General features: G+C 42.2%; 1 protein-coding gene across 2 annotated transcripts in view; it reads left to right on the top strand.

The window, feature by feature from the left end:
* atrx (ATRX chromatin remodeler) overlaps window positions 1–19,758 on the top strand; it is a 48,029-nt gene extending 28,271 nt beyond the window's left edge. For both annotated transcript variants that reach the window (XM_036127692.1, XM_036127693.1), the window contains exons 30-34: window positions 11,601–11,750; window positions 17,258–17,371; window positions 18,309–18,404; window positions 18,518–18,646; window positions 18,892–19,758. In XM_036127692.1, coding sequence (XP_035983585.1) covers window positions 11,601–11,750; window positions 17,258–17,371; window positions 18,309–18,404; window positions 18,518–18,646; window positions 18,892–19,128 — 726 coding nt within the window. In that variant the 3' untranslated portion in view covers window positions 19,129–19,758. The remainder of the gene's footprint in view (window positions 1–11,600; window positions 11,751–17,257; window positions 17,372–18,308; window positions 18,405–18,517; window positions 18,647–18,891) is intronic.
* Window positions 19,759–27,460: the final 7,702 nt, after the last annotated feature.

The following is a 27,460-nucleotide window of genomic DNA, read 5'->3' as shown; positions in this document are numbered from 1 at the left end:
CTTAAACATGTAAAACAAAAAATAGCAACAATAATAAATTAAAGCTTATTGCCACTGACAGGGAATTCTCTTTATGGGGAAAAAATCTACCAAAAACAGGCAATTTCTGAGGTAACAGCAGGGAGCAGCATTACCATTTTATGTTCAATACCAAAGTTTAACTTGGCAGTGGTTCCAACTAACTTGTTTCTGTCATATTCCATGCTGGAAGAACTTTAAACTGAAATGCTTGCTAACTCGATATGCTTGCGTTTATTTGACGTTGACACGCGGTTTTTTGTTGTTGCTTTCTCGCGCGCATATAGTGAATGGCAGGGAAAAACAGGCAAAAATACATGGATACTTTGAAACGAGAAGCGACTTCACCCACGGCGTCTAAGCAGACCCCCCCGCTCCGCTCCGCACAAAACTTGTTCCGGCCGCCAACTCACCGCCTCGCCTGCGGGAAACACCGCCTTCCGCATGTCAGCTGTGTTTTTTTCCGGCCAGCACCTTTCTTCCTCTTTGAATCTGAGGTTTGGCTGACAGCGAGGTTATTGGCGCATTATCGCCACCTACTGTTCTGATTCAAACCCCTACACCGCAGCAACAGACCTTCACAAAATAAAAGCATGTGAGCAACATGCGTTAACGCGCGTTAAAGTAAATATCGCTGTTAATAGTCTAATGAATTAACGCAAAATTAACGCATTAACTTGCCCAGCCCTACTCAATATACAGGCTTCCCGCTACATGTACACGATTGCGATGCACTGCCACACCAAAATAAAAGCCGCCACACTTTCAGAATGAATAAAAAATGTTAAAACGATGTAAAGCATATAATATTGCAAAACTACTATATATTTAAGCACTTATTCTAATCATAATCCAAGTTTAAAATTAAGCTAAATATCACGAGATGTTAAAATGTACTTTTATTTTGAAAGACTAACTTCTCCGGCTCGTGTCTCCCTGACAAGCTGCTAGTGTATGAAGCTAATGGTGGCTACTGGGTGCTGCGCGGGGTCTCCATATTGAATATGAATGGTGGATTTAAGATGTGTGTGTGAATAAAGTTCAGGGAATTATTTTAGTGTAAGAGTTTCAGTAAAAAAAAAAAATACTATTAGAATATTTTATCCCGCTATGGGATACAATTGCAATGTGGAAAGGGGGAGGCTCTCCTCTGTTCTCTTTGCTCTGACTGCAGGCAGGTTTCAGGACGTGTTAGCAGCAGCTGAGACAGCATTTGGAGAAGTAGGAAGGGGCTCACAGCAGCACTCCTCCCTCCCTCAGAACAATATATGCCGAGTCATTGGTGCTGTCACGGGAAGTTGTACTTCCCGTGCCGTATTCCCGCCGTAGGCCTTGCACTTTATATTGGAGCGAGCATAATCTGCAGCTTATTTTGGAAAGTGGAGCCATACCTCTGAGTGCTTTCTAGCAGCTTGCTTTGTTGACTCGACCAGCAGCTACTTTAATGCTGTGGGTAGGGCTGGGCGATATGGCCTAAAATCAATATCGTGATACATTGAGCAGTTTATTTCCATGATGGTAATTGGACGGTAACACTATCGTATTGTGTGATTTTTGTGGATAGGTACTCAGAATTCAGTGGATATCTATAAAACTGGCATTCAGTGCCCATCTCTAGTCAGGATCTTCTTTAAGTAGAGAGATTGAAGTATCTTGTTTTGCTTATTTATGATTAGGGCTGAAATAATTGGATTAATTTTGATTATTGAAATAATCATTGACTTCTTTAGTAATGGAATAAATGTTAATTGGAGTATACGGATGTTTGCTGAAAAAACACACTTGGAGCAGCATTAAAGCCAAAACTGTTCCAGAATCCAGAATCTCGCAGTTTTAACTTCAACTGGTTAAAATTCTGTAATAAAATAAACTTGCCAATTTAATTATTTAAACCTTAACTAAATTGTGTTGTTGAGAGCATTGAATTTAGTTTTTGCAACTTAGAATTCACTTAAAATGTGCAATGTTTGATTTTTAAGTTCAAAACGCTCATTTATTAAGGTATATGTTTACAAACAGTATTTTCTCACTGCAAAAAGGGAACTCAAAGTAGGTAAAAGTGTATTTTTCATTGATTTGAGCTAGTAAATCATATTATTTGCCAATGGAATAAGATTTTTGCACCTAAAATAAGAACAAATCATCTCCATCACCTTATTGCAAGTGCAGTATATCTAATTATCTTATTTTAGGGGTAGAAATTTTCATTCCATTGGCAAATGGTCTTATTTAGCTGCTGAAATTAAGGAAATGTATACTAATTTTAAGAACATTTTACTTTTAGTTTCCTTTTTGCAGTGCTCTTCGATTATTCGGAAAAAATCTATAGATTAATCAATTATGAAAACAATCGATAGCTGCAGCCGTATTAGTGATTGTAGGATGGGTTGTGAAATGGAAAGAATCCATAGATGTTTTGGTCGCTTTTAAAAGCCACTTCTTAATCTGTGGGCTGAACTTGTGTGCAGCTTTGCTGAGGCTGTAAACGCATAAAAATGTCAGCGACGCTTCTGCATTTAGACATGATATTTACTTCAGGGGTGCAGACGTGTTCGCACAGTTGCCGACGTTAACGGGCAGGAAGAGTTCATTAAACCGCTTGCTTGTTGGAAGTCTGTAATCTTTAATGAGCCGGCTGACGTTTGTGTCTCGTTGCGTTGAAGACAGGGAGGCTAATAAGTCTTTCAGCAGATTGACCTGGTGTTTCCAGTGGGGTAAGTGTATTGTGGCAGCAGGGCTGCAGCACAATGGAAGGAATTTGCCATCTGGGATGATGTGAAGATGAGTCAGACACCCTTCATCGCTTCGAGCCAACAAAGCTCTCCACAGAAGGAGAAAACGCTTTTGAGCCACAGCGGGTTCGGCACTCAACTTTTACACAAGGAAAATCGGTATTTTTTCGTGGAAAATACTGATTTCTTTAACGATCCCCACTGCACTGACCACAAACTTTAACTTTTTTTGTGTGTGTGCCTTTTTCAAGGGGGAAGAAAGCCCTCATTTAAGTTTAATATTTCCTCTTTGTGCGTGTTCTTTTTCGGCTGCGGTTATTTCAGCACCTGTTACCCCACCTCCTCCCCCTTTTTACTCATGTTGCCTGTCCCTCCACCAGTACCCCACGGCATCGTTTTCCCGCCATCTCATCGAGAGCATCTGTTGTTATGACTTTGCACTTTACTGCGCTCACTTTGAACATTATCTGCCTCTGGCCTTCCCCGCATGATGAAGGGTCATTATTTTAAACCCCCCTCTTAAACATGTCTCTTAGCTCTTCAGAAAATCTAATTGGAGACAAAGGAAGCGAGCGCGCTTCCCCATAATGACAAAGAAGGTACTTGTAGCCCAGACGTGAGTTTGACAATCCCTACCCACCCTCTCTAAGATTGTATCCCCCCCCCCCCCCTCCCCTCCTCTTGGGGTTCATCATTACTCGTCTTTTCTCATCTGACTTGCAGCTACATGCACAGTGAGAAGGTACGGGAGGAGGTCTCTGGTTGGTTTTAAGCAGTGTTGTATAGTAACGAAGTAAAAATACTTCACTACTGTACTTAAGTATATTTTGGAGTACTTTATACTTTTCTCGAGTATAATTTTTTTTTTGATAACTTTTACTTCACTATATTTCTGAACTTAATTGCATACTTTTACTCCAATACATTTTCAATGTTTGGTTTAGTTACTCGTTACAAAAAGAGTCACGCACACAAGTGTTTTGACCCCACCTACTGATTTACTGTGACAAAGTTGTTCACCACCAACAGGATAAGAAGCTGGTTCAGTAGTAAAGCAGGTTAAATTAACCTTGTGGTTTAGGTAAAGCATCTAATAGCAGAGAGTCCTAATTTTCTTAACTAAATGATAACCTGCAGGTGTATCTATTAGCAGGTTTACCACTTCCTGTAGGTTAACTAGACCTGGTTTATCACTTAACCATGTTCTTAGTATACACCCCCTTTGCCTGCACTTGGTTGTGTATAATTTTAAAGTGCATAGCACTGACCTTACTTGAAGAAGGGAAACTGAAAGCTTACAAAAAGGTTGTATTTTCTGTCTAAACTTGGTCTAAATTTCTCCTGCACTTGGTGTTTTATAGTATTTCAAGTAAATTTTACTTTCAAAGTTTACCAAAATCTAAAAAAATGTCATTCAAACTGCATTTGCTTTGTTTTACTTTTTACTTATACTTTTTATTACATTACTTGAGTACATCTATTTTTACAGTAATTTTCATACTTAAGTACAAGACATTTCAGATACTTTAAGACTTTTACTCAAGTAACATTTCAGTCAGTGACTTGGACTTTTACCAAAGTCATATTTTGGAGAGGTAACGATACTTTTACTTGACTCCGAAATTTTTCAGTACTTTATACAACACTGGTTTTAAGACAGATCTCCCATCCTCGGCACATATCGCCGCATTGCGTGTTGTCAGGAGGCTCGGGGCGTGTTGATGCGTCCGTGGGGCTCAGCAGGTAACGGCTGCCGAGGTCGTTAGGCTGCGGCAGTAACAGCTTTAATGCTGCGGGGCAAGCTGAAGTCGAAAAGCAGTGCCGACTGGAGCCAATAAACCAAGCCATGCTCTGCTCATTATAGGTCGGAAGGCACCGTGGCCTTTAAAGAAAAACCCTTTCTGCAGCAATATATCATTGATCGTGGGAGCTATTTGGTGACGGTATTATAAATTATTTTTAGCCGCGCTCACCCGTAGCTAACCCGGCCCGTTTGTTCTTGGTAAAGTGGTTCCTAAAGTCCCAGACTGCTTTTTGTCACCTCTCAAAAAAAAAAAAAAAAAAAACATGCCTGATCTTGCAGCGTTGCAGGTGGAGAGAGAAAGAGAGAGAGAGAGAGGGAGCACTAATGATAACGAGAGCAAAAAGCAGAGCTGTTGCTGGTGAGAAAAACCGGGAGGTGTTGTTGGCTCATTTGCAGGTTTAAGAACTCTGGGGAGACACTGGTGTGGCTTCAGATTTAATGCTAAGTCACGCTGTGAGTTGGGGCTTAAATCAAACCTGCGGTGTGTTTGCCGTCTTGCTCACTTGGAGCTTTGACATGTCTGAGGGGGTTTCAGGTTACCGTGCGGTCAGATCCTGATCTGGGCTTTCACTCGGCCCAGGGTTTTCTGTTTCCCATCCTCTGCCAGTTCTCTGGTCGATGTGCTGCTATTCTACGGGTCGTTGTCAGGTTGCAGGATTCGGTTCTGCTTCAGCTTTAGATCTTTTACCCGTGGTCCCAGATTTTCCTCCAGCACCGTTGAACACGACTCTGATAGTGAGCCGGCCAGGTCCTGCCACAGCTAACAGTCACCGCACCATGATGCTCCCACCTCCATGTTTCACAGTTGGTATATGTTATATGTTCAAAAGTACATAGTTCCCAATATCCTGGTCTTTGTCTACATTTCCTCTGACAAACTTCAGCCTGACCATCATAATTCATGGAGCAAAGCTTTCTTTCTTGAACGCTTCCCGTGGAAGCTGGACCTTTGCTGTCTCTTTCTGGCTGCACAGGTCAGAACTGTAGCACTGTAGGGCCCGTGATGACATTATGTGGTTTTTGGAGATTTCTTTTAGCATCTTTCTTGGACAGCCAGGGCTGCCGATGTTGGCAGTCGTTTTAAATCTCCTCCACTTGTAGCCTTTTCTTTCCATGCTGTGTAATTGATGATAAAAAATTCCTCGGGGACCTTTTTAAACCCTTGGTGTTCTTTCTCATTTCAACTGTCAGGAGGACCCTTAATTAAGCGTTGGAGGCTTAAACAGTGTGAACCTCCCTGTAAATGCTGAGTAATGACGTTCCCATCATGTGCACCTGGTGTGATATACCTGTGTGCAGCTTTAACCACTTTAATCAGGAGTAAATGCTGAGGTTTCCATATTTGTCTCACCAGAAATTGACTTATATATTTATTGTATATATATATATATTTTTTTTATAAAATTCAAATATCTTCACATTTTCTTCATTGCTTGTTTTCTGTTACATTGGTGTACCGACATGTGCATATAATTCCCTACTAGATGAGCTGATGTGTTCGGACCGTGGTAATTTAAATCTGCTAGCATGGATGCTGATAAACTGGGTAATTTAGTCTTTAAATTATGTTTTTGTGACAGGATTATGGGACGCTTCAAGTAGCTAGTGTCTGATCATGAGGGTCTGGTGGTTCGTCGTGGTCTTTCTTCGTAGAAGCAAACTCGCCTCGCCGGCGTCCATTAATTTTTGATAATGGCGCCTCGTTGGGCATTATCCCTTACTTATACAAGGACCAGAGAACATGTCACGCTACCTTGTAGTGCTTTAAAACAAGGATCGAATGACTCCAGAACTGATATTTCAACCGTTTTTGTGCGTGTTTTATTTGCAGCCATCCCAGTTGGCATTAATCAAACAGCAACCTTGGTATGTAGATCCTTATCTCAGATTTCCAAATAATCTGCTAATGTTTTTAAATCCAGGATATTCACCGATGGAGGTTGAAAGAAAAGATAAAGACGGAAAAATTTGGTCTATTTTAAGCCGTTTCCCTTATCTGCCAAGTCCTGCTCTCTCTCGCTCTCTCACAGCCAGAGTGAATGAACTGCAGACATTTCCAGACAGGTTGTAAAAAAAATAGTTTCTTTTTTAAATAGCTTCCTGCATCTCCTCTGATTTTATATTTTTAAACACTAACTGGCTTCGTTTCTCCTTCCTCTCTTCCCGTTGTAGCAGAGTGCACACCAAGGAGTGTTGTCGTCAGTGCCTCCTGGTAGTGCTTAGCTGTGGTGCATTCACTGATCGTTAAAAAATCTGATTAGTTTTTGCTTCTTTGACCGGCCTGGGCCGATCGAGCTAGAAATCGTTCGATTCCGGCGACCAAAACTAAAAATGCTCTCGTTTCTCTGTGGAAGACTGAGTTTAAGAGCCTTTGATTCTTGTTATCTGGGTGGTTATGCCATATTGTGTCTTTCTGTCTTCTTGTGCGGCACAACTGTTATTTCACATTCAGGAAAAACACCTAAAGTATGAATAACAACTTGGATGTCATGCTAAGGAAGTCTTTAAAATCTTGTCTTTTTAGACACCACTTAGCTGATAAACATATTTTTTGTTGTTTAAATTTACCACCCAGTCTTGGCAAATCCTTCTGAATCCCTCCTGACCTACTACACTGCAAAAAGGGAATACAAAGTAGGTAAAATCTTCTTGAAATTAGTGTATTTTACATTGATTTGAGCAGCTAAATCAGACTGTTTTCCTTTGGAATAAGATTTTTGCACTTAAAATGAGAACTATTCATCTCCATAATCTTATTTTAAGTGCAGGATGTCTAATTATCTTATTTTAGGGGTAGCAATTCTCATTCCATTGGCAAATAGTCTGATTTTAGCGGTTCAAATCAAGGAAAAATATACTAATTTTAAGAAACTTTTACTTACTTTTAGGTTCCCTTTTTGCAGTGCAGCAACTCTGTCTGGCTGGCTCTTATAGGAAGAGACCCCCGTACTGCTGCTAGCCGAAGTTTGTTTTTATAGAAAGGTCGGATGTGTTTTGTCATGGGTTTTTTTTTTTTTTTTCTTTCTTCTTCTAGTGGATTGGGAAATGCATGATTTTGTGTCTTTGTTAAATGACTGACAGGTAGATAAACCTTTCAACTTAAACCCAGGGCCTGGAGGATGTAAAGACATTGTGGCTGTGAGTTCATGGCTCTGCTTCTGAAGCTGCAAACGACCCAAACGCCTCTGAGGATTTTTGACTGAGAATCACCGTTGCGCTGCAGTCGAACAGAGTTTTGACTCTTTGTGTTGTTTAGCTGTTGCAGATAATACAGACGCTTTCATTTCAGCTGTCTAGTCTTTGTCGAGCCTTAAAAAAATACCTTCTTTTAGAAGATAATATTCAAGGTTTTGGCTTAAAGGGCACGTTAAAGGTTTTGTGATTGAAGAGTTTAAAAGTTTGCTTTTAGGATGTAAACCAGGAACAGTAACACTGTTTGTGCAACATTTGAGAACAGAGCAAGGACATTTTTGAAAAGCTTGAGGAAGATGATGATCTTCAGAGCCATTTTGAGGGAATTGGTATTTGTATTTAAAAACCCTGATTCTTAACGACTGGTGATGGCTGCATGTCCTTCATGGTAAAAGTCGAAGTCAACGTTTGTAACAAGCTTGGACGGCCATGGTCTTATGGCTCCTCTGGGTTATGTTGGATTTGTTTAAAGTGTTTGCAAAGGGGTTACAATAATTTACAGCTCTGCGTTGATAACGAGCTTTGTAATCTTCCGTTGGAATGAAAACACCTCGATAGATTAGTGACGAGACTAAACATAAAAAAGAAAAAGAAAAGCACATTTGAAACAACAGAACTTATTCTGTGCATCTTCCTCTCTGACAAGTCTGTCTGCCAATATTCAATGCTGTGTTGGTCTTTTTAGGGTATTTTTATATTTTTTTCAGCACACGAAATAATCTTTACAACATATTGTACAGTTTAAAACGCCGTACATCCACAAATTGTCTGCCTGCACGGCTTGCTGTTTAACAACCTGGTTTATTTATTGCTTCAAACTCTAAAACTAGTCTGAATTTTAAGACTAAATAAAAAAATATCACAGGATCTTTCTAGCGCCATCGCTGGATGTGAGTCGGTACTTATGCTAATGCAAAAGCTCTTTTTTTATTTATATACATGTGTGTGTGTGTATATATATATATATATATATATATATATATATATATATATATATATATATATATATATATATATATATATATATATATATATATATATATAATATAATATAAAGGCATCTGCCCACCCACTGCCCCCCTCGCAGCATATTGATGGGCTTCCCTTTGCACGTTCATGAGGATGACAATAGTGTAGGTCAGGTTACCTACATCATTAGTGCTGCCTCAGGACACACGCAGCGCTCCAGGATGGAAGATGGACCGGACCACCCCTGAGCCGTCGCTGGTGGGGGATTACTTGGCTATCCCAGAATGCACTGTTTACCAGCGGGAGCGTCTGTACTGTCATCTGACCTGCAGCTCCACTGACCCATTAACCAGTCAACCGTTCCCTTTCATGCCTCCGGATGAAAACGCGTCCCGCTCGCCGAGCAGATTGCAGAGTTTACATCGGAGCCGACTGCTTGAATGGTTGTTTTTAGTGGCATAAAGTGGATGCTGAAACTTTGCTGTCTGATTCCAATCTAGATTTTAATGTCCCCTTGAAAGCAGAGGTTTGCTGGAAAAGATCAGAGAGAAGCTTAAAGCTGGTTGAGGTAATAAAAACCTCTTTAGCTTTGACCATCTCACAGGCATCATCTGAAAATAAAGCGTATGGCACAAAGCTAAGAGGCCCGCGTAAACTGACAGGTCGGGAAAGGAGAGCATCAATCAGAGAGGCAGATGGTAACCCTGACGGAGCTGCAGGTTGGAATAAAATGTCAACTATTAGTTTTACATACAAATCTGGCCTTACACGCACAATTCCACATTGGACCGAGGACAGCATCCCCTAAATGAAGCACGGTGGTGGCAGCATCATGCTTTACTTTCGCTGAGACAGGAAAGCTGGTCAGAGATGATCAATGGTCAAACGGACGGAGCTTAAAGGCATACTATGCAACATTTTTCAGTTAATTAATGTGCTCCATACCGTTTTGGATGATTAAATGAGTCATTTCAGGTCGAACAAAGGTTTTCTCGGCCGCCCTGGGGGTCTGTGGGGGAAATACCGTACAGGAGCCCTCGGCCCGCACCCACAGACTCAGAAGTCTCGTGCAAGACCGCGAGAGTCGGTCTTGCTTTACGGCGAGAACTCCATGTGTTTTTGCCCTGTCATTCACTATATGCACGCGCAAAAGCAACAACAAAGAACCGCGTGTTAACGTCAAATAAACATGCAAGCATATCGAGTTTTATTATTATTATTATTATTATTATTTTATTTATTTTTTTATTCTTTTTTTATGTTGGCGCAGCCGCCGCCTCGCCAACATAGTGCTGCGGGAAACCCTGATGTTCATACCTTCACTGTGTTAGTCATTGTTTGTACTGCCGTTTTTTCCACTTTTCGTTGTGTTCGCCTGTCTGCTAAGCTCAAAACAACCGCGCCTGGCTTGACGGAGAAACCAGAACAGCTGAGCATCTTTATGACAGTGCACTTTTACTTTCGCACTCTGGGGGGAGCCTCGCTGGAAAATCAACCCCGGTTGCATAGTATACTTTTAACGTAGAACAATACCTGATAGAAAACCTGCTGTAGGTCGCGAAACACTCAAGAGTCCAGCGGAGGTTCGCCTCCGTGGAAGGCAGCAGCCAAAGAAAACCTTCACCTTGAGCTGCCATGGAAGGGCTTAGATCAAAGCATAGGTATGTGTGCTCAGACCTAAAACCTGTGGCAGGACTTGGAAGTTGAAACTTTTGGTCGTTCTGGTTTGGAAAAACAGGTCAAGCTCCGACAGACTGGACGGAGAGTGTCTGAACATCAGTCTCTAGACGTGCAAAGCTGGCAGAGACGCGGGCATTGACTCAAGGAGCATCCATTATTATTTTAAACGTTTTTTTAAAACCTTGGGTCTTACTCTACTCCAGTATCCATTATAACTTTGTGTTCATCAGTCATCTATACCCCCAGTAAAATCCATGGGAGTGGGTGGCTGTGAAGTGAGGAAATGTGGTGAAGTTCAGGGGTGTGGATATTTTTGTGTTGAGCATCTTTCCAAAGACCCTCCACGCTCCGTCATTACTGCTGCTGCTGCTGGTGGCATTGACTCTGCGTCTTATTTGACCTCCTCCCTCGCCGTTCTTTGGCCAAACAAATCGTGCCTTTTATCCTAATCGGGCCATCGGACCCCCTCCGTGCTTTTATGTCCTAATTAGAGGGTAAAGCTGCAGTGGAGCCGCTCGCTGCTTCCAAATGTTTGGTTGTTTTAAGGGTGGCCCGGTTCTGTCCTGATTGAGAGCGATGGCCGGGAAACATAAACACATGTCGCTTGAGGAGCACCAGTGGGCTCAGGATCTAAGTCTTAAGAGTAGTTCCAGCGTGTGCGGGTGAGAAGCTCTGCACGAAGCCCTAAAAGATAGCTCTTATGACCCCCCCCGCCGCCTTCCTCCTTTTGGTGGATCCGGTTTCACTGAGTCTAGTCTGGTGTTTATTTTCAATTTATTCACCGCAGGTTTGCAATCACTGCTTAATTTCATGGGTTGCTGTTCTAGTTTTACTTCATGCCAATAGCATTCATGGTTTTTTATTTTTATTTAAACCAAATTTACATTTGCACTGTCCCGCAGTGAGACAAAGGCGCCGAGGCCTTCTCTGAATGAGCCAACCTGACGCTGAGTTTCACTTTTAAAGTTAAGCTAGGCTGAGGGAGAAGCCAATGTGCTGCAGAGAGCGTAATTTAAACCACGTTGTCTTAATTTCCCCCCGCTATTGTTTTCAATAACAATGCAGAGGCATGGAAACCAAAATATTCAGAGTACTGCAGTTTAATTTCAGATCCGGGCGGATCGGATGCTTTAGTACGAAACTCCCTTGTTGTCCCTTTAGTACGCGCCGGTGGTCTGATGCTGCTTCTGTGTCGTCCTCTGCAGGATCCCATCCTGGCTGAGATGCTGCAGAACAACAAGGATCAGATCGTGTGCTACCACGAGCACGACTCCCTGCTGGACCACAAGGAGGAGGAGGCCCTCAGCGAGGAGGACCGCAAGGCGGCGTGGGCCGAGTACGAGGCGGAGAAGAAGGTGAGTGAGGAGAGAACGCTGACCAAAGCATCAGCGCACCGATGCAGGGTTTCCTGCACCGCATGGTTAAAGGGGGACGGGGGAGGTCTGCCTGGTCTGATGAGGGGGGAGATAAATTATAGCGTGAAGAAATGTTTTTATTACCACGATTACGTCCATCGTGCATCCATCCTTCCATTTTTCTGATTTTCTGTTCTCGTTTTTGACAATCCTTCCATCCTCTGTCCCACCCTCTGTCCTTCCTTCCTTCTTCACTCCTCCCTTTCTAACTTTCCTCCCTTCCTTCCTTTCATCCTTGCTTACTCCCTTCCTTCCCTTTCTCCTTCCCTTCCTATCCTCTTCATTCCCTTTTCCTTTTTCTCCCTTCCCTCCCTCTTTCTTTCCTTACTCCTCTATTCCTTACTTACCTTCTCTCTTTCTTCCCTTTCTCCTTCACTTCTTTCTATTATCTCTCCCTCCTTTTCTTTCTCCCTTCCTTTCCTTCCTTACTTCCCTCCTCCCTTCCTTCGTCCCTTCCTTCCCTTTCTCCTTAACTTCTCTCTTTCCTTCCTTCCTCCTTCCCTTCTTTCCTTTCTTCCTTCTTACCCTCCTCACTTTTCCTTCACTTCCTCCCCTTTCCCCTTCACTTTCTGTCCTCATCCCTCCTCTTCTTTCTCCCTTCCTTTCTTCCTTGGTCCCTTCCTTCCCTTTCTCCTTAACTTCTTTCTTTTTTTTCCTTTCTTCCTTCTTTCCCTTCCTCACTTTCCTTTTCATTCACTTCCTCTCCTTTCCCCTTCACTTTCTGTCCTCTGTCCCTCCTCTTCCTTCCTTCCTTCCTTCATTCCTTCCTTCCTTCCTTCCTTCCTTCCTTCCTTCCTTCCTTCCTTCACTTCTTACTTTTCTTCCTCCTTTCCCTCCTCACTTCCCTTTCACTTTCTGTCCTCTATCCATCCTTCCTTCCTTCTGTTCTTCCTTCTTTCCCTTCCTTCTTTCCCTCCTCGCTTCCCTTTCCCCTTCACTTTCTGTTCTCTATACTTCCTTCCTTCGTTCCTTCGTCCCTTCTTTCCCTTCCTTCACTTATTTCTTTTCTTCCTTCTTTCCCTCCTCGCTTCCCTTTCCCCTTCACTTTCTTTCCTTCCTTCCTTCCTTCCTTCCTTCCTTCCTTCCTTCCTTCCTTCCTTCCTTCCTTCCTTCCTTCCTTCCTTCCTTCCTTCCTTCCTTCCTTCCTTCCTTCCTTCCTTCCTTCCTTCCTTCAATTCTCTCCTTCCTCCTTTTCTTCTTCACTTCCTTTCTCCTTTCCTTCCATCCTTACTACCATTTTTCCTCCTGTCCTTTCCTTGCCCCACGCACTAACTTTATTAATTGTCTAAATGTACTCAGATAATAAAGACATAATTTAGCACACCCTCCTTGTGTCCATCATCGTTGAAAACACGGACATGATGAAAGCGTGAGGAGCAGCAGAGTCAGACCCTGGTTTTTGTTCTATCTGATCTTTCGACCGATCACCACCTGCATCGAGCAGACGACACAACCTGCTCCTCTGGTGATGGTTCTGGCTTTGCTTTGGGTTCAGCTTTCTAAATCTCTAAAGTTGGCTGAGCAGTGTCAAAGCTAGTCACAATGAGGATGTAGGTTCACAGAAGGTTAGAAACTCCCCCTGCACATACTCTGTCTCCATCCTTCTTGTCTTCTCTCCTGCGGGGCAATTAGCAGGGTTTATTTGGAGAAGTCTATAAAGGTGGTAATGTTGTACAAGGGCAAATCTTCCCTCTCTTGGTAATCCTAGATTCTAATTCTCCACAATGATTATTTTTCCAACACTCGGTTCTCTCTTCTGTCCCGTGTGTCCGTAAGCAGCTCCTCTGCTTCTCATCAAACCGGAGGGTTGCCAGCTGCAGGAAAAACACTGACGCTGGATCAAAATCGTTAATTTTTACATCTCGACCATGCAGGGAAAATGCATTTATCAGTTCCAGTGGAGTCGGGATAAATCAGAAATTTGCTTTCAGTATTTTTCATCTCTGGAGTACAATGGAAACAGGAAAACTTAGTATGAGAAAATATTTAAGATTCTACACTTTATTTCTTCTTCTATAATATATTAGATGAAATGTTAGTCTCGAAATAATAAGATAAATTTATCTTAGATTTACTTATATTCAAATTCACTTTTTTTCTTGTGATTTTGCCACAACACAACTCTAGTTTTCACACTTTGGGTTCATTTTAGGTTTTTCTGACATTAAATGATCCGAGTTTTAGGCCTTAAAGTATCGGATATGTCCAGCTTTTCCTAACCAGGGCCTGACTTACATTTAGTTCCCTCTTAAACTGGGTTGCTTGTTCTTTCATCGTTTCTTCCAAAAAATTTAGTTTTTACAACAATCAGGCTTCTGCTGTAGAAACGTGCCTATTTCATGTTTAAGCAGCTAAAATCAAAATGTAAAGTTAACCACCAGTACTTCCTTCCTTTGTCATGGGAAAGTATAAATTCATGACACCCAGTAATCCTTTTGGTATTAATACTATGGAATGGCTTTAACGTTTGGTAACATTGGAGTAAAAGCACTAGAATAGCATACCAGGGTTTAAAAAAAAAAAACATTAGATTTAACCTATTTAACTTATTAAGGTAGCTGTGATTTATTAGGTTATATTATGTTATTTGTACTAATTTGAATTGGTCTTTAAAGATCTAGTAGAATTTGTGAATTTGACTTGATGGGACTTGAAGAAACCCTGAAAAAAAGGCATTGCTTATCCCAACCTGGGCTTAATTAATCTGGGTGTAGTGTAGGATAATTCAGTCCAGATCTGCCAGTTTTTTTTTTTGTTTCTTGCTGCGCTCAATTTGTCCTCATAAGTTGGGATTTCCAACCTCCAAATAGTAAATTTCAACTGGAACGGCCCCGAAAGTTGGCATTATGAGTGGGAAAGTCGGGACCCTACCTGACTTCTGCGTTCAAGAAGTCAGGTAGCTGATCGCAACATTGAGTCCAAAACATTGTAACAAAATGTGACTATTAAACACATTCTGAGGCTCTATTTGTGCGTTTAATAATGGCTTAGGATCAAGCGTCCGTGTTTTTTCCTACTGTCCGACAAGAGGGAAACTGTAACTTAAAAAGTTGTAGATAACGTAATCTGCGACTGGCCAGTTTGGGCTACAAATGTTCAAATATAGCTGACCTTTGCTGGTCCAGACGCCAAATAAAGAGAGAAAAACCCTTATGTGACAGCCCTCTACCGCCCTGCTGAATCAGAACCAATTGTTTTACGATCTGCAAAACGTCTCTAATAAAACCTGCTAGGTGAATATGTTCTAAACATATATAATCTGAATCTGGAAAAGTGACGTTTTAAGCTGGATCTAGTTTTGTAGCCCTGAGAAATGGCTGTTCACAAGTGGTCCTTTCAATTTTTATTATTTTTTTTATTTTTCTTTGGTTTTGAATTTACGAGAGCAACAACTGTAAAGAAACCCAACCTCTGTTAATGTCTTTGAGTGTCGGGCTGGTGCTGGCGAAAAAAAAGCCGCATGCATAATATCAGATTTACCATCTGAACAAAAGGGGGGGAAAACCAAGAATGTGATCTTGGACTTGAAATAAAATTAAAGCTCTGAGCCCTTTGTTCCTCCAACGTATCTTAAATTCAGCAAAGCACAAGCCAAAGACGATTAAAAAAAAACAAAAAAAAACTTCTGATCTTAATTCTAAAATGCAGTCTTGATTGTTTCTTTCCTTTAATAAAAGTGACATGTGCTATTTAGTATCAGAGGACTCAGCTGCACCTCAGGAATGGCTTTGTGTTTAAATTGAAGAGTGTGCATGTGCAGATTGTGGTTGTTTGGAGGGTTTGTACTGTTTAGATTTGCACACCTGTCTCTGACCAGGTCCAGAGGCCCCCGTAGGCCCCCCTCACTCTCTCTCTCACTCACACTGACACACAAACACACACACTGACACACAAACACACACACATGCACCCTACTACATACCGGATGGCCAGATTACAGGGCAAGGGGAAACCATCTGCAGCTGAGACTCAATTACATACAAACATCGGCATTCTGCTGGCCTTTACTGAGACAAGACTGTTTACTTCATGTCGTTACACACACACACACACACACACACACACACACACACAGACTTAATACAGCAGGAGCGGCCTGATACTGGGAAACTTGTTGCTCTCATCGAATGCATGTTTAAAATTTTACGCTTCAACCTTTTTTGTGTTGCAGATGGATCTTAGAAAAGTCTTTAAAGAAGCAAGAAAAACACAAAACGAGCTTTGTGTAATCCTCCAGAAACCAAACATTTAACCCATTTTATTTCATCCTTAGGTCTAAGACAAAGAACAGGCCAGAGTCCTTTTGCTTGTATGCAAACTCACCTTAGATTCTGTCCCCTAGTAATACAGGTTATGTTTAGTTTCTCGTTCTGGTCCGTCATCTAAGAGTATGCTAAATGTGACTGCATTTAATTAGAATTACTAATATTTCAATTCAATGATTTTAATTATCCAATTACATCGATACAAAATGAAAATATCGATCCATATCGCCAAATCCGCCTTTATTTTGAAAACCAGGCATACAATTATAGTGCAATGGTGCTGTTGTGATGATTAAAAAAACAAAAGTCTTCATTGTAAATGCCAAATAACTGTAAGAGCTTAGAAATAAAATAGTCAAATCATATTTTATCAATGTAAATGTGTTAGATGGGCCGATAACATCACATCGATCAGAAATTGTACAAACTTTGTCGGCAAATATCGTCATCCAAGAACTACACGCTTGCATTAGAGTTATTTTGGCCTCCAGAGTTTCTGCAGGTCAGCCTCTTTTTATCACGGGGCACAAAATTGGGTTGTCAAAAGTATTTGAGGGCCAAAAAATTTTATTTAAAAAATTACTAACCCTTACAGTATTCTCATTAAATAAGCCAATCAGCTTTTCTTTAGGAAAGGGATGTGTAAATCATTGTAGATAAAATCTTAATAGGGTTTTACGTAGTTGCCTTATTGAAATATGTCGGTCCAGTCTGCAAATTTCTTTTGTGCTTGTTTGGAAAAATTACAGAAATTCAGTCGTTCTTCCTTTCAAAACACTTGATGTAAGTTAAGCAATTTTATACATTAATTTATGATGCATCAAAGTCTGCGTTTGAGGGTCTTTACTGAGACGTCAGCAGCAGCGTCACACGAGGTGCAGACAGAGGAAAAAAAAGCCACAGACGGCTGGACCTATCTTAGACTTAGTGAGGAGGCGAGTTTCATCCGGGACTCTGACATCGATGCCTGCTCCTCATCGGTGGGAATAAAGAGCTTATTAGCTACGGGCTGAGGGGTTACGACAGGACCAGATAAGATCTGATGGTCGGGACCGCTGTGTGCAGAAAGCTAACACTACAACCTCAAACTGTTGTTCTCATGGTGCCTCTGGTTCTCCTCATTACCTGCCTAATCGGTATCTGCCTCCTCCACCCCCCCCCCCCCCCCGTATCTCTCCTCAGGGCGTGCCGAGGACCAACTACGGTGCGGCCTACGCTCAGCCAGACATGGGCACCTCAAACTACTTCTCCTTCAACATGGCAGCTTTGGCCACCATGTCCAACCAGCAGCTGGAGGTAAGTAATGAGCCCCATATGCCTCCCTGTCCGTCTCCCCTACGGCACGGCGCCCCACATTCCTCACCAAACCCCCCCCTCATTGTGACACCGGGCTAGCAGCGGTCGAGCAGCTCCTAACGCTGCATGTCTGGGCCGGCAGCTATTAATACACGGCCACTGAGGGGGGGGGGGGGGGAGATGGTATCTGACACACCGTCATGCTTCCTCAATTCTTCAAATCTCTATACTTTATATATTTATTTTCAGCTGATGAGAGTAAATCTATTTTTACTATTTTGACAATAGAACACCTCCAGATGCTGCTCATCAAAAGTCACCAAGATCTGATGTGGAATTTCAAAATAAAAGCCCCTCGAAATCTCGATGTACAGTCACAATTATCTAAGTTGGTGTGTGACCCATGTGAGAGGCGCCTTAACATGAGAACTCATGACCTTGAAAAAGGAAAAGGGGAACATCTGGAAGTGTCTTCAGTGCTTTTAAATGTCTAGTCAGCTGTGACAACTGTGTTCTTAATAGATGAATTTCTTTTTGTAGTTTTCTGGGAAAAAAACATTTCTTTAATAACGACTATGTCTTATCCTTTTTTATTGTTCCAACTAAATCAGAAAAAAACCTCTTCCTCTCCACCACCTTCTTGCTAACATTTGGTTTTGGTGGAAGCTCTTTTTGTTCGTATTTGCTGGAGGTGTTGAGGTTTTTGTTGGAGCTGAATAACGAGCTCTGCCAATGGGGAACGTAAAGTCATTTCTTTTTTTTTTTGTTACTGTTTTTGTCCTACTTTTGTTATGCATTGTTGTTGTTTTTTTGTACTGATGCTCGTTCTCCACGGTCGTCTTCACCGGCCCGATGCAGCCGCGCTCCGCAGACGTAAAAAAAGAAACGAGTAACTCGCCTGTTCCTCATTGAAAGTTTCGTCTCTCTTCTCGTCCAGGACCTCATAAACCAGGGACGGCAGAAAGTCATCGAAGCAACAAACGCTTTGAAATCCCTAAGCCGGGACTCCGTGGAGGACATCATCGCCAGAATAGTAAGTCTTAAAAGCTGCGGCGTCCTCAGCCGGTCAGGATCTTTATTTTTTATTACAAGACGATTATCAAAAGCGGCACGGTTTCTGGTGGCTAACGAACGCTCTCCCTGCAGTGGAAGGACAACCCGGAGCTCACAGAGAGCCAGGTGCAGGGTTTGGCTCTGAGCCACCAAGCCACCGTGGAGATGGAGCTGAAGCGCAGGGAGAACATTTACAGAGACGTGCTCACCAGGCAGCAAACGGTAAGGATGGAGCCCCATCTCACAGCTCTGCATGAACCTCTGCATTGTTCTGCCCCAGCTGGAGAAGAATAACCCTCATGGTGTCTCTAAAGTAGATCTATATCGTTCTATAGTTTGGTCATAGTTGGGCAATCCCAGCCTCGCACTTCAGGATGGAGGACATCATGACCACGCCCCTTCTTTTCCACACCTCCGGCTTTCTCTCACCTTCACACATTTGTTTTTGTCTGTCTGTGTCTCCGCAGCTGATGATGTTCGTGCAGAAGCTGATCACCAACAGGAAGGTGCAGGAGCAGCAGCTGGCCATGGCCAACCAGGCCAATTACCTGAACCAGCTGGCCCTGCAGAACGGCATGATGGGAGGCGGGATGAACCAAATGAACCAAATGAACCTGCTCGGGCTTTACCAGCAGCTCCACGGCATGGGCGGCAATCAGGGCGGCGGCGGCGGCAAAAACCCAGGCCCCTCACAGGGCATGTAGGTCAAATCAGGCCCCCGTTTCAACCTAAAAGTCTATCGCCCCCTCCCTCCCCCCCGCCCGCCCTGCTGTCTGACTTACGTACTGTGAGGCCACCGAGAGCTGCAACGTCATCGGGCAGAGACTGCTGTCTGCTGGGGCTTCAGATCGAGTAGTGTTGTGCTGTGATTCACTGAGAGACAGTAAATATAACGTGTACATGACTGTGTTAAAGGTTTGTCCAGGAACTGGACAGGAATAGAAAAAATGTATATAACGCCCTTTTATGTTATGAAGTTCTGTAGAATCATTTTTTTCCACATATTTAACAAACAATCCTCTCCCCAAATGCTTATTTTTAGCATTGTGTTTGTTTTTTTTCCCCCCCTTCAAAAAAAAAAAGGGTTTCCTTGTTATTTAAGCTCCGTTTTTATATACGGTTATAAATGCCTAAAAAACAACAAAAAAAAACATTGAAATGGGACCAGAATCATTGGTTAGAGAACTTCAGGATGAACCAAGCTCTGATTTATTAGTGATTCCTCATCAATTATCAAACTAGAGCAGCGGTCGGTGCTGCGAAGTCCAGCTTATTTCAGGGGGTACAAGAAGCTTAAATCAAAATGTCAACAAACAGAGGAAAAAAAAAAAAAAGAACATGGCCTTATATAATTTCCTAAAAAAAAAAGCAAAAAAAAACAAGAATCTCTGTAAAAACCTGAGATTTGTTGTGAATATTTTCTATTCTGCTTTTAAGTGTTTACATTAGTTGTTGCTGGAAATGTTAATGAAATGCTTGTCGTCCAGAACTGCCTGCCGGCTGCGATGGCCTTTTTTTTTTTTTTTTTTTGTAACACCATTCTTCTCGTTACGTGTTGCCTAGCATAGCGCTGCGTGTTCCTGCTCATTCGTTTGTGTTGTTGGGGTTTCTTTTCTCTTCGTTAGTTCTCACTTCTGTTTATTCCTCCGGTTGGAGGCGGGTGGAGTCGCGGGGTCTCCAGCCTGGGTGTCGCAGGACCCAAACCTCGCTCCGAACCTGTCTTTGACATTTGCGAAATATCACTTTCAGGACGGAAGCGAACGACTGGAAATCTTATTATACACGGCAGATTTTTTTATTTTTTTTTTTATTTTTTTTGGGTCCGGTGCTTTTGTGAGTAATGCTCTCCTGGACCCTGAAGTTTCACCAGGCGGGGCCCCCAGACGACTCGTATTCTACTTTGGCACATTCTTTCTTCTAAGAGCTTAAACCGGTGTCGCCGCTCAGCGAGAGGAAGGTGGACTTTTCTCACCAAGAGACGCCCGTTGACTTCTATGTTTGCACAAGCTGTGTTTTCTAAATGAAGAATAAGTTACTTCGCCCCTTTTATCGAAGAATGTTCTTATGTCAAGCCGATGCACCGACATGTTTTGCCATTAACGAACTGCTATAATCTTCATAAGTATTTAACATTTATTAAAGTGACCAAAACAAAGAGCAATGTGTGGGAGTGCTGCTTCTAGACCAGGGCAGCTGTCTACAGGAGGAGGGCTGGGGTCACAGTTTGAGTTGCTCCTGTTTCATTTCCCTTCTTCCATTTAATTAAATGTGTTTAAAATGGTGGAGGGGGATCAGATAAAGATGTGGAAAAATCAAATATGATGCCTGTTTGTGAAAAGCATAATTGAAGGTTATTGTTCTCCAGGCATTACCAGGGTTCCTTCGCAATCTTGAAGAGTCTAGTTAGTTTTTATCATTTTTCCAGATCTGGATGAGAATAGGAAATAGAAGTGCTATGGAGTATGGACTTGTTAGATTTGTTTTCCAGACTTTAGTCATAAAGTCCGTTAGCGAAAAGATAAAAGCAACCACGCAAGAAAATGGATTCTTCCGCATATTTATTTAGTTTACATGGTTTGTCTATAGATTAGCACATTTTACCACAGACTTTTTTTTTTTTTCGTCCCCTAGACCTTCATAGAGTGGCCTTTGAGACCAGACCTGTGTGTGTGTGTGTGTGATGTAAAACTGGCTCTGGTTTAGGTATTGCACAAACCCCTGAGACCGAATGATTTTACTATCAGAACAAATGGAAATTTGCAAACTGCTTGAACGAATCTGAACTTCTATTTTTGAGCTAATGATAAACCAGTCCCTTTTTCACCACGATGCTGGATCAGAAACCATCTTCTGAACGTCCTCTTGGAACATGATTCATGGAACATATGAATAATAAAACCCAAACGGGGTTTTTCCTCATCCACCCCCCAGTCTCAAGCCTATGGCCTCTAAAGGTGCGTTCACAGTGAACAAGACGCATGGAGCGAGGGATTTGCATGTTATCCCTACATTAAGTCAGCGGTTTGAACGAGAATCAGACAAACAGGGCGAAACTGAACAGGAGAGGTGGACGCGCGTCTAGAGCAAAGCCAAATTTTGCTCAAGTTCACTAATCTGAACTTTGACATTTGTGTCACGTTAAGGTCACCGGTCCATTTACAGGACTGTCTCAGAAAATTAGAATATTGTGATAAAGTTCTTTATTTTCTGTAATGCAATTAAAAAACATGAAATGTCATACATTCTGGATTCATTACAAATCAACTGAAATATCGCAAGCCTTTTATTGTTTTAATATCGCTGATTATGGCGTACAGCTGAAGAAAACTCAAAAATCCTATCTCAAAATATTAGAATATTTCCTCAGACCAAGTAAAATTAAAAATTATAACAGCAAAACAAAATCAAACATTTGAGAATGTCCATTAATGCACTGAGTACTTGGTTGGGAATCCTTTTGCACAGATTACTGCATCAATGCGGCGTGGCATGGAGGCAATCAGCCATAACACCACTGAGGTGTTATGGATGCCCAGGATGCTTCAATAGCGGCCTTTAGCTCATTTGCATTGTTGGCTCTGGTGTCTTTCAGCTTCTTCTTCACAATACCCCACAAATTTTCTATGGGGTTCAGGTCAGGGGAATTGGCAGGCCAATCAAGGACAGTAATGCCATGGTCAGTACACCAGTTACTGTGAGAATCTTATGTCGTCTCTTAACCACTACCATACTTGTGATTTAGTTTACTGAACCAAGCTGAGTGTTTTTCAAGGCTCAGAAAACCCTGCAGTGTTTCGAGTTAATTAGACGAAGTGATTAGTTGAATAGCCTACTAGTATACTTTTTCACGATATTCTAATATTTTGAGATAGGATATTTAGGTTTCTTAAGCTGTAAGCCATAATCAGCGATATTAAAACAATAAAAGGCTTGCGATATTTCAGTTGATTTGTAATGAATCCAGAATGTATGACATTTCATGTTTTTTAATTGCATTACAGAAAATAAAGAACTTTATCACAATATTCTAATTTTCTGAGACAGTCCTATAAGTGCAAAAACACTTGATACTTACATTAGTTGGACAATGAAACTGAAACACCTCTCATTTTAGTGTGGGAGGTTTCATGGCTAAATTGGACCAGCCTGGTGGCTAATCTTCATTAATGCACATTGAACCAATAAGAGCAGAGTGTGAAGGTCCAATTAGCAGGGTAAGAGTACAGTTTTGCTCAAAATATTGCAATGCACACAACATTATGGGTGACATACCAGAGTTCAAAAGAGGACAAATTGTTGGTGCACGTCTTGCTGGCGCATCTGTGACCAAGACAGCAAGTCTTTGTGATGTATCAAGAGCCACGGCATCCAGGGTAATGTCAGCATACCACCAAGAAGGACGAACCACATCCAACAGGATTAACTGTGGACGCAAGAGGAAGCTGTCTGAAAGGGATGTTCGGGTGCTAACCCAGATTGTATCCAAAAAACATCAAACCACGGCTCCCCAAATCACGGCAGAATTAAATGTGCACCTCAACTCTCCTGTTTCCACCAAAACTGTCCGTTGGGAGCTCCACAGGGTTAATATATACGGCCGGGCTGCTATAGCCAAACCTTTGGTCACTCGTGCCAATGCCAAACGTCGGTTTCAATGGTGCAAGGAGCGCAAATCTTGGGCTGTGGACAATTTGAAACATTTATTGTTCTCTGATAAGTCCACCTTTACTGTTTTCCCCACATGCGGGAGAGGTACGGTGTGGAGAAGCCCCAAAGAAGCGTACCACCCAGACTGCTGCATGCCCAGAGTGAAGCATGGGGGTGGTTCAGTGACGGTTTGGGCTGCCATATCATGGCATTCCCTTGGCCACATACTTGTGCTAGATGGGCGCGTCACTGCCAAGGACTACCGAACCATTCTGGAGGACCATGTGCATCCAATGGTTCAAACATTGTATCCTGAAGGAGGTGCCGTGTATCAGGATGACAATGCACCAATACACACAGCAAGACTGGTGAAAGATTGTTTTGATGAACATGAAAGTGAAGTTGAACATCTCCCATGGCCTGCACAGTCACCAGATCTAAATATTATTGAGCCACTTTGGGGTGTTTTGGAGGAGCGAGTCAGGAAACATTTTCCTCCACCAGCATCACGTTGTGACCTGGCCACTATCCTGCAAGAAGAATGGCTTAAAATCCCTCTGACCACTGAGCAGGACTTGTATATGTCATTCCCAAGACGAATTGACGCTGTATTGGCCGCAAAAAGAGGCCCTACACCATACTAATAAATTATTGTGGTCTAAACCAGGTGTTTCAGTTTCATTGTCCAACCCCTGTATTTCGACAGTACATGTAGGCTATATTTCTATTGAGCCATGATGGATTTACTGGCCAAAGATGAATGTAGTTTGTGTCCCGGAAGGAGATCCGTCTCCCAACGATGGGCATTATCTCCTCACGCTGGGTCCTGAACAGACAGACGTACCGCGGGAAGCCACCCTCATCCTGACGCAGCTACAGGCGGTGGTGCTCGTCTAACCGGGTACGTCTCTGGAGCATCTGGTGGACCTAAGGGTGCCATCGCACTTTTTTCAATTTCCACGCTAAATGGCTACAGCACAGCGACTCCCTCGGTAAAATCCATGGCGCCGCCACGGTAAAGTTGAAACGGCAAGTGGATGGACGCTACTCCTATTTGACGTGGTGAAGCCAGCTGCGTTGTCAGCATGAATAAACTGAGAGAGGCGAAGTGTCAAGCAACAAATGGCAGGCGATCATGGCCGAGAGTTCGCTGTGAACGTACCTTTACAGGGTTTCTCCCAGAATTTACCATATTTAACTCCACCTGAGCTGTGGGTGTCTGCACCTCCTCCAGAGTTGCCATCTCAAATACATCTGGTTAATGCTCTTAAAGAGGGGAAGTATATAAGTATATTCAACCCTTTTTTTTATTATTATTAGAGAAAACTACATTTTCTTGTTCTTCATTACTCACCAGGACAGTCGCTTGGCTTGCTTGTACCTTGAACTGGCCCTGCCTCAGAGATGGACTAAGGAGCCAGTTTGGTCCCTTGCCTTTTTCACAAAATCTTACTCGACCAGTTAGAACAAATGATTTTAAAGAGCGCTTAAGGAAAGCTTAATAGAAATCGAAGAAAAGTGCTGCAGCACATTAAGTAGACGTTAATGACGAGACACCCCACATCCTGACCCACTGTCCACTCTCTCCACACTGCTCCCCTGTCCTACTGTCACCTCCTGTCCACCTTTTCACATATTTTCCCCCCTTCGCCCGGTATAGTTTTCATTTCTTAGACTGCCAGGGTTTTCCCCCTGCACAGCTTTGACTTTTCCACCACCCCCCCTCCCTCCCCTGGGAGCTCTTGCTCTCCCAGCGTACTCATATCTGCCAGTAAAGAGAAACATTACAACTATTGCAGATGTTGAAATGTTGATCCCATCCTATCTCGGGGCCCAGATCACCACCGACCGGCTCAGGTCCGTTGCACATCCCCGCTGGCTGTCGGCACGGCGGGCAGCTGCTTCTGTCCGTTCAGAGGGGGAGAGCAGAAAATCTCCGCAGTGTCTGAGAGGTCCCTGCAATCGCTGTGCCTAATCCACGCTGATGTGTAAAGCCAATTAGAAGCCGGGATCCAGTTGCAATCGGATTTTGCACGGTGGATGTATCTCGGCCATAACTTGTGGAGACAAGGAGCCTGTGTGTATCGCTTCATAATAGGACCCTGACTTGTTAAAGGGTTTATGAGGGCAAACTAGCAGGGGATTGGAGAGGGTTTCTCCTCTGGGAAACTATGTAGTGCACGTTTTAAAAAAAAAAAGAAAAAAAGGAATAGGCATGTCTTTTATGGTCACTAGCTGAAGTTTTTCTGCTTTTTGTTGTTGATGTGGGACGACGCTTTCGTTGGAGGAACACCACAACCAGATGCCATTCACAGCACTAGATAACAGGGTTCCTATGCTGTCTTAAAAAGTCTGGAAGGGCATAATTTGACATCAGTACTTCCCAGGTCTGGATGTGTATGGGGGAAAAGAAAAAAAGCATTACGTATTCTCTTGCAGTTGAACATGAAAGCTCTTAAAAGAAAGTTTCCTGCTACCATTGGACATGGTCACCATAAAGTCAGCTGTTGAAGTCACCCACCACATCAGACCTTCAACCTAACACATAAGGCTTCACCATGCATGCATGCACCTATCGATACTTACTGGCAGGTAAATAAGGGGTTCTCTTGGGTTTTTAGACCAGAAAGTTAAGTTATGGTTATGGTTCTTACTTATTGAGCTGTGAAAAATATATTTCCCCTTCAAGGCTTTCTTCAGATTTTAAAAAGGTTTTCAAATTATGATTTCATGTATAAAAGCAAAAGGCTGTTTAGCCTGGTCCCATGTGAGACCCTGACACAATGAGAGCCCACTTTGAGGCCAAATTGCTTCAAGCCAGCCTCTGTGAAGGATTCCTGGTCTGTTGAAGGTCACTCCACAGCATCTTAATCGGATTTGGCTCTAGTCTTTGACGAGACCACTCTAAAACCTTTTTTTCTTTTTTTTCCCAGAAATTTGAGCTATTAAGATGTGGACTAACTGTCCTCTGGATTATTGCTGCGTAACCCAAGTCTGCTTAACTTCAAGGCCTCAAACTGATGGCCTCATATTCTCCTCCATCAATGACAGCAATTCAGCCCCAGATCATCACACTCCCACCACCATGCCCGGGCATCAGCGTGGTGTCCACACGGTCCAAACCTCCTCCACCTTAGGGCCTACAGGGGAACTTTGTTTCTCTTTTTATTCAACGTTTTTTTTTTTTTTTTTTTAAGACTGGGTATGACATGTTGCTTTTTGAGATCTATTTAGTGTTTTTCATGTGAGACAGGTTCTATTTAAGTGATTTCTTGATCCTACTGGTCTGGGAGGGAGAGCGCTCACATAGGGAAGCTTATTTATTCTTTTAAAAAATGAAATAAGTTGGAAAATGCTTTTTTTTTAATTTAAAAAACAAATTTTCTTTGTCTCATATCAACAATTATTTCATGTTCTCGAGTGTGTAAAAATGACACTTGTAGACATTTAAGATCTGAGCACAGTAAAGCTTTAGTTGTATTTTTTTAAGTTGAGTTTTCGGATATATGGAGAAATAAGTGGGTCGAAAAATGATAATAAAAAATAAGAAAAAATATCTTGATCAGCACAAAATGCATAGGCAACCCTGAGATGCTTAGCACTGGTTGAGAATAAAACAAAAAAAACACTAAGTCAAATATTATATATCTGGTTTTAATTGGTACATCACACTTTAATCCAAGCAAAAAGGGTCTCTCACAATAAGTTCTCGATAGCAGGACAATTTTATTGTCATGTTTGTTGCAGTTCTTCAATCTTTTCTCTCTCTCTCTGGCTCTTTTTATTTTTTTTGCCTCATTTCAGTAGCAGTCCAAATATCTTCACGTTCATTACAAAATAAACTCTTTGCAATAAATAAATATATAGATTTATATTTATACTTTATATGTAGAAAATAAATATATTGTACATCTCATAAATAGGAACACCCATATGTACACCTCAGACGCTTGCATTTTCTTTTTTTTTTCCTTTTAATAATGTTCGCAGCACTCTGAACATTACAAGTCGCCGCCGTTCAAACCGAACGTGTGAGTCGTTTCTTTAAACCGCAGTCGGTGAAGTGCTTGCGTCCCGAGCTCTTTCATTGAAACGTGATGGATGTGATGTTTAGGTTGAGACCGGACCCACAGCTGGGACTTTGGATGTTTGGCTAAGTGCTTCATCAGTCCCACAGCCATCGTGACGATGTTACCCTACTTTTCCATCTTTTGAGGTTCGACTCATGATTTTTTTTTTTTTTTTATGTGCGTGCGGATTGTGAAGTACCTCCATTTCTACCAAATTTAGCAAGCCTGACCCTTCTTATATGTGATAGGAGAAATGTCTGCAGCAGTCCTAAAGGGAACTTCCTGGAGCTCATAGCCACCAGATTTAGTTTCTTTTTTT

This window comes from Fundulus heteroclitus, chromosome 23 (assembly GCF_011125445.2).
Source record: "Fundulus heteroclitus isolate FHET01 chromosome 23, MU-UCD_Fhet_4.1, whole genome shotgun sequence".
Lineage (NCBI taxonomy): Eukaryota > Metazoa > Chordata > Actinopteri > Cyprinodontiformes > Fundulidae > Fundulus > Fundulus heteroclitus.
This window is presented reverse-complemented; position numbering and strand designations above follow the sequence as displayed.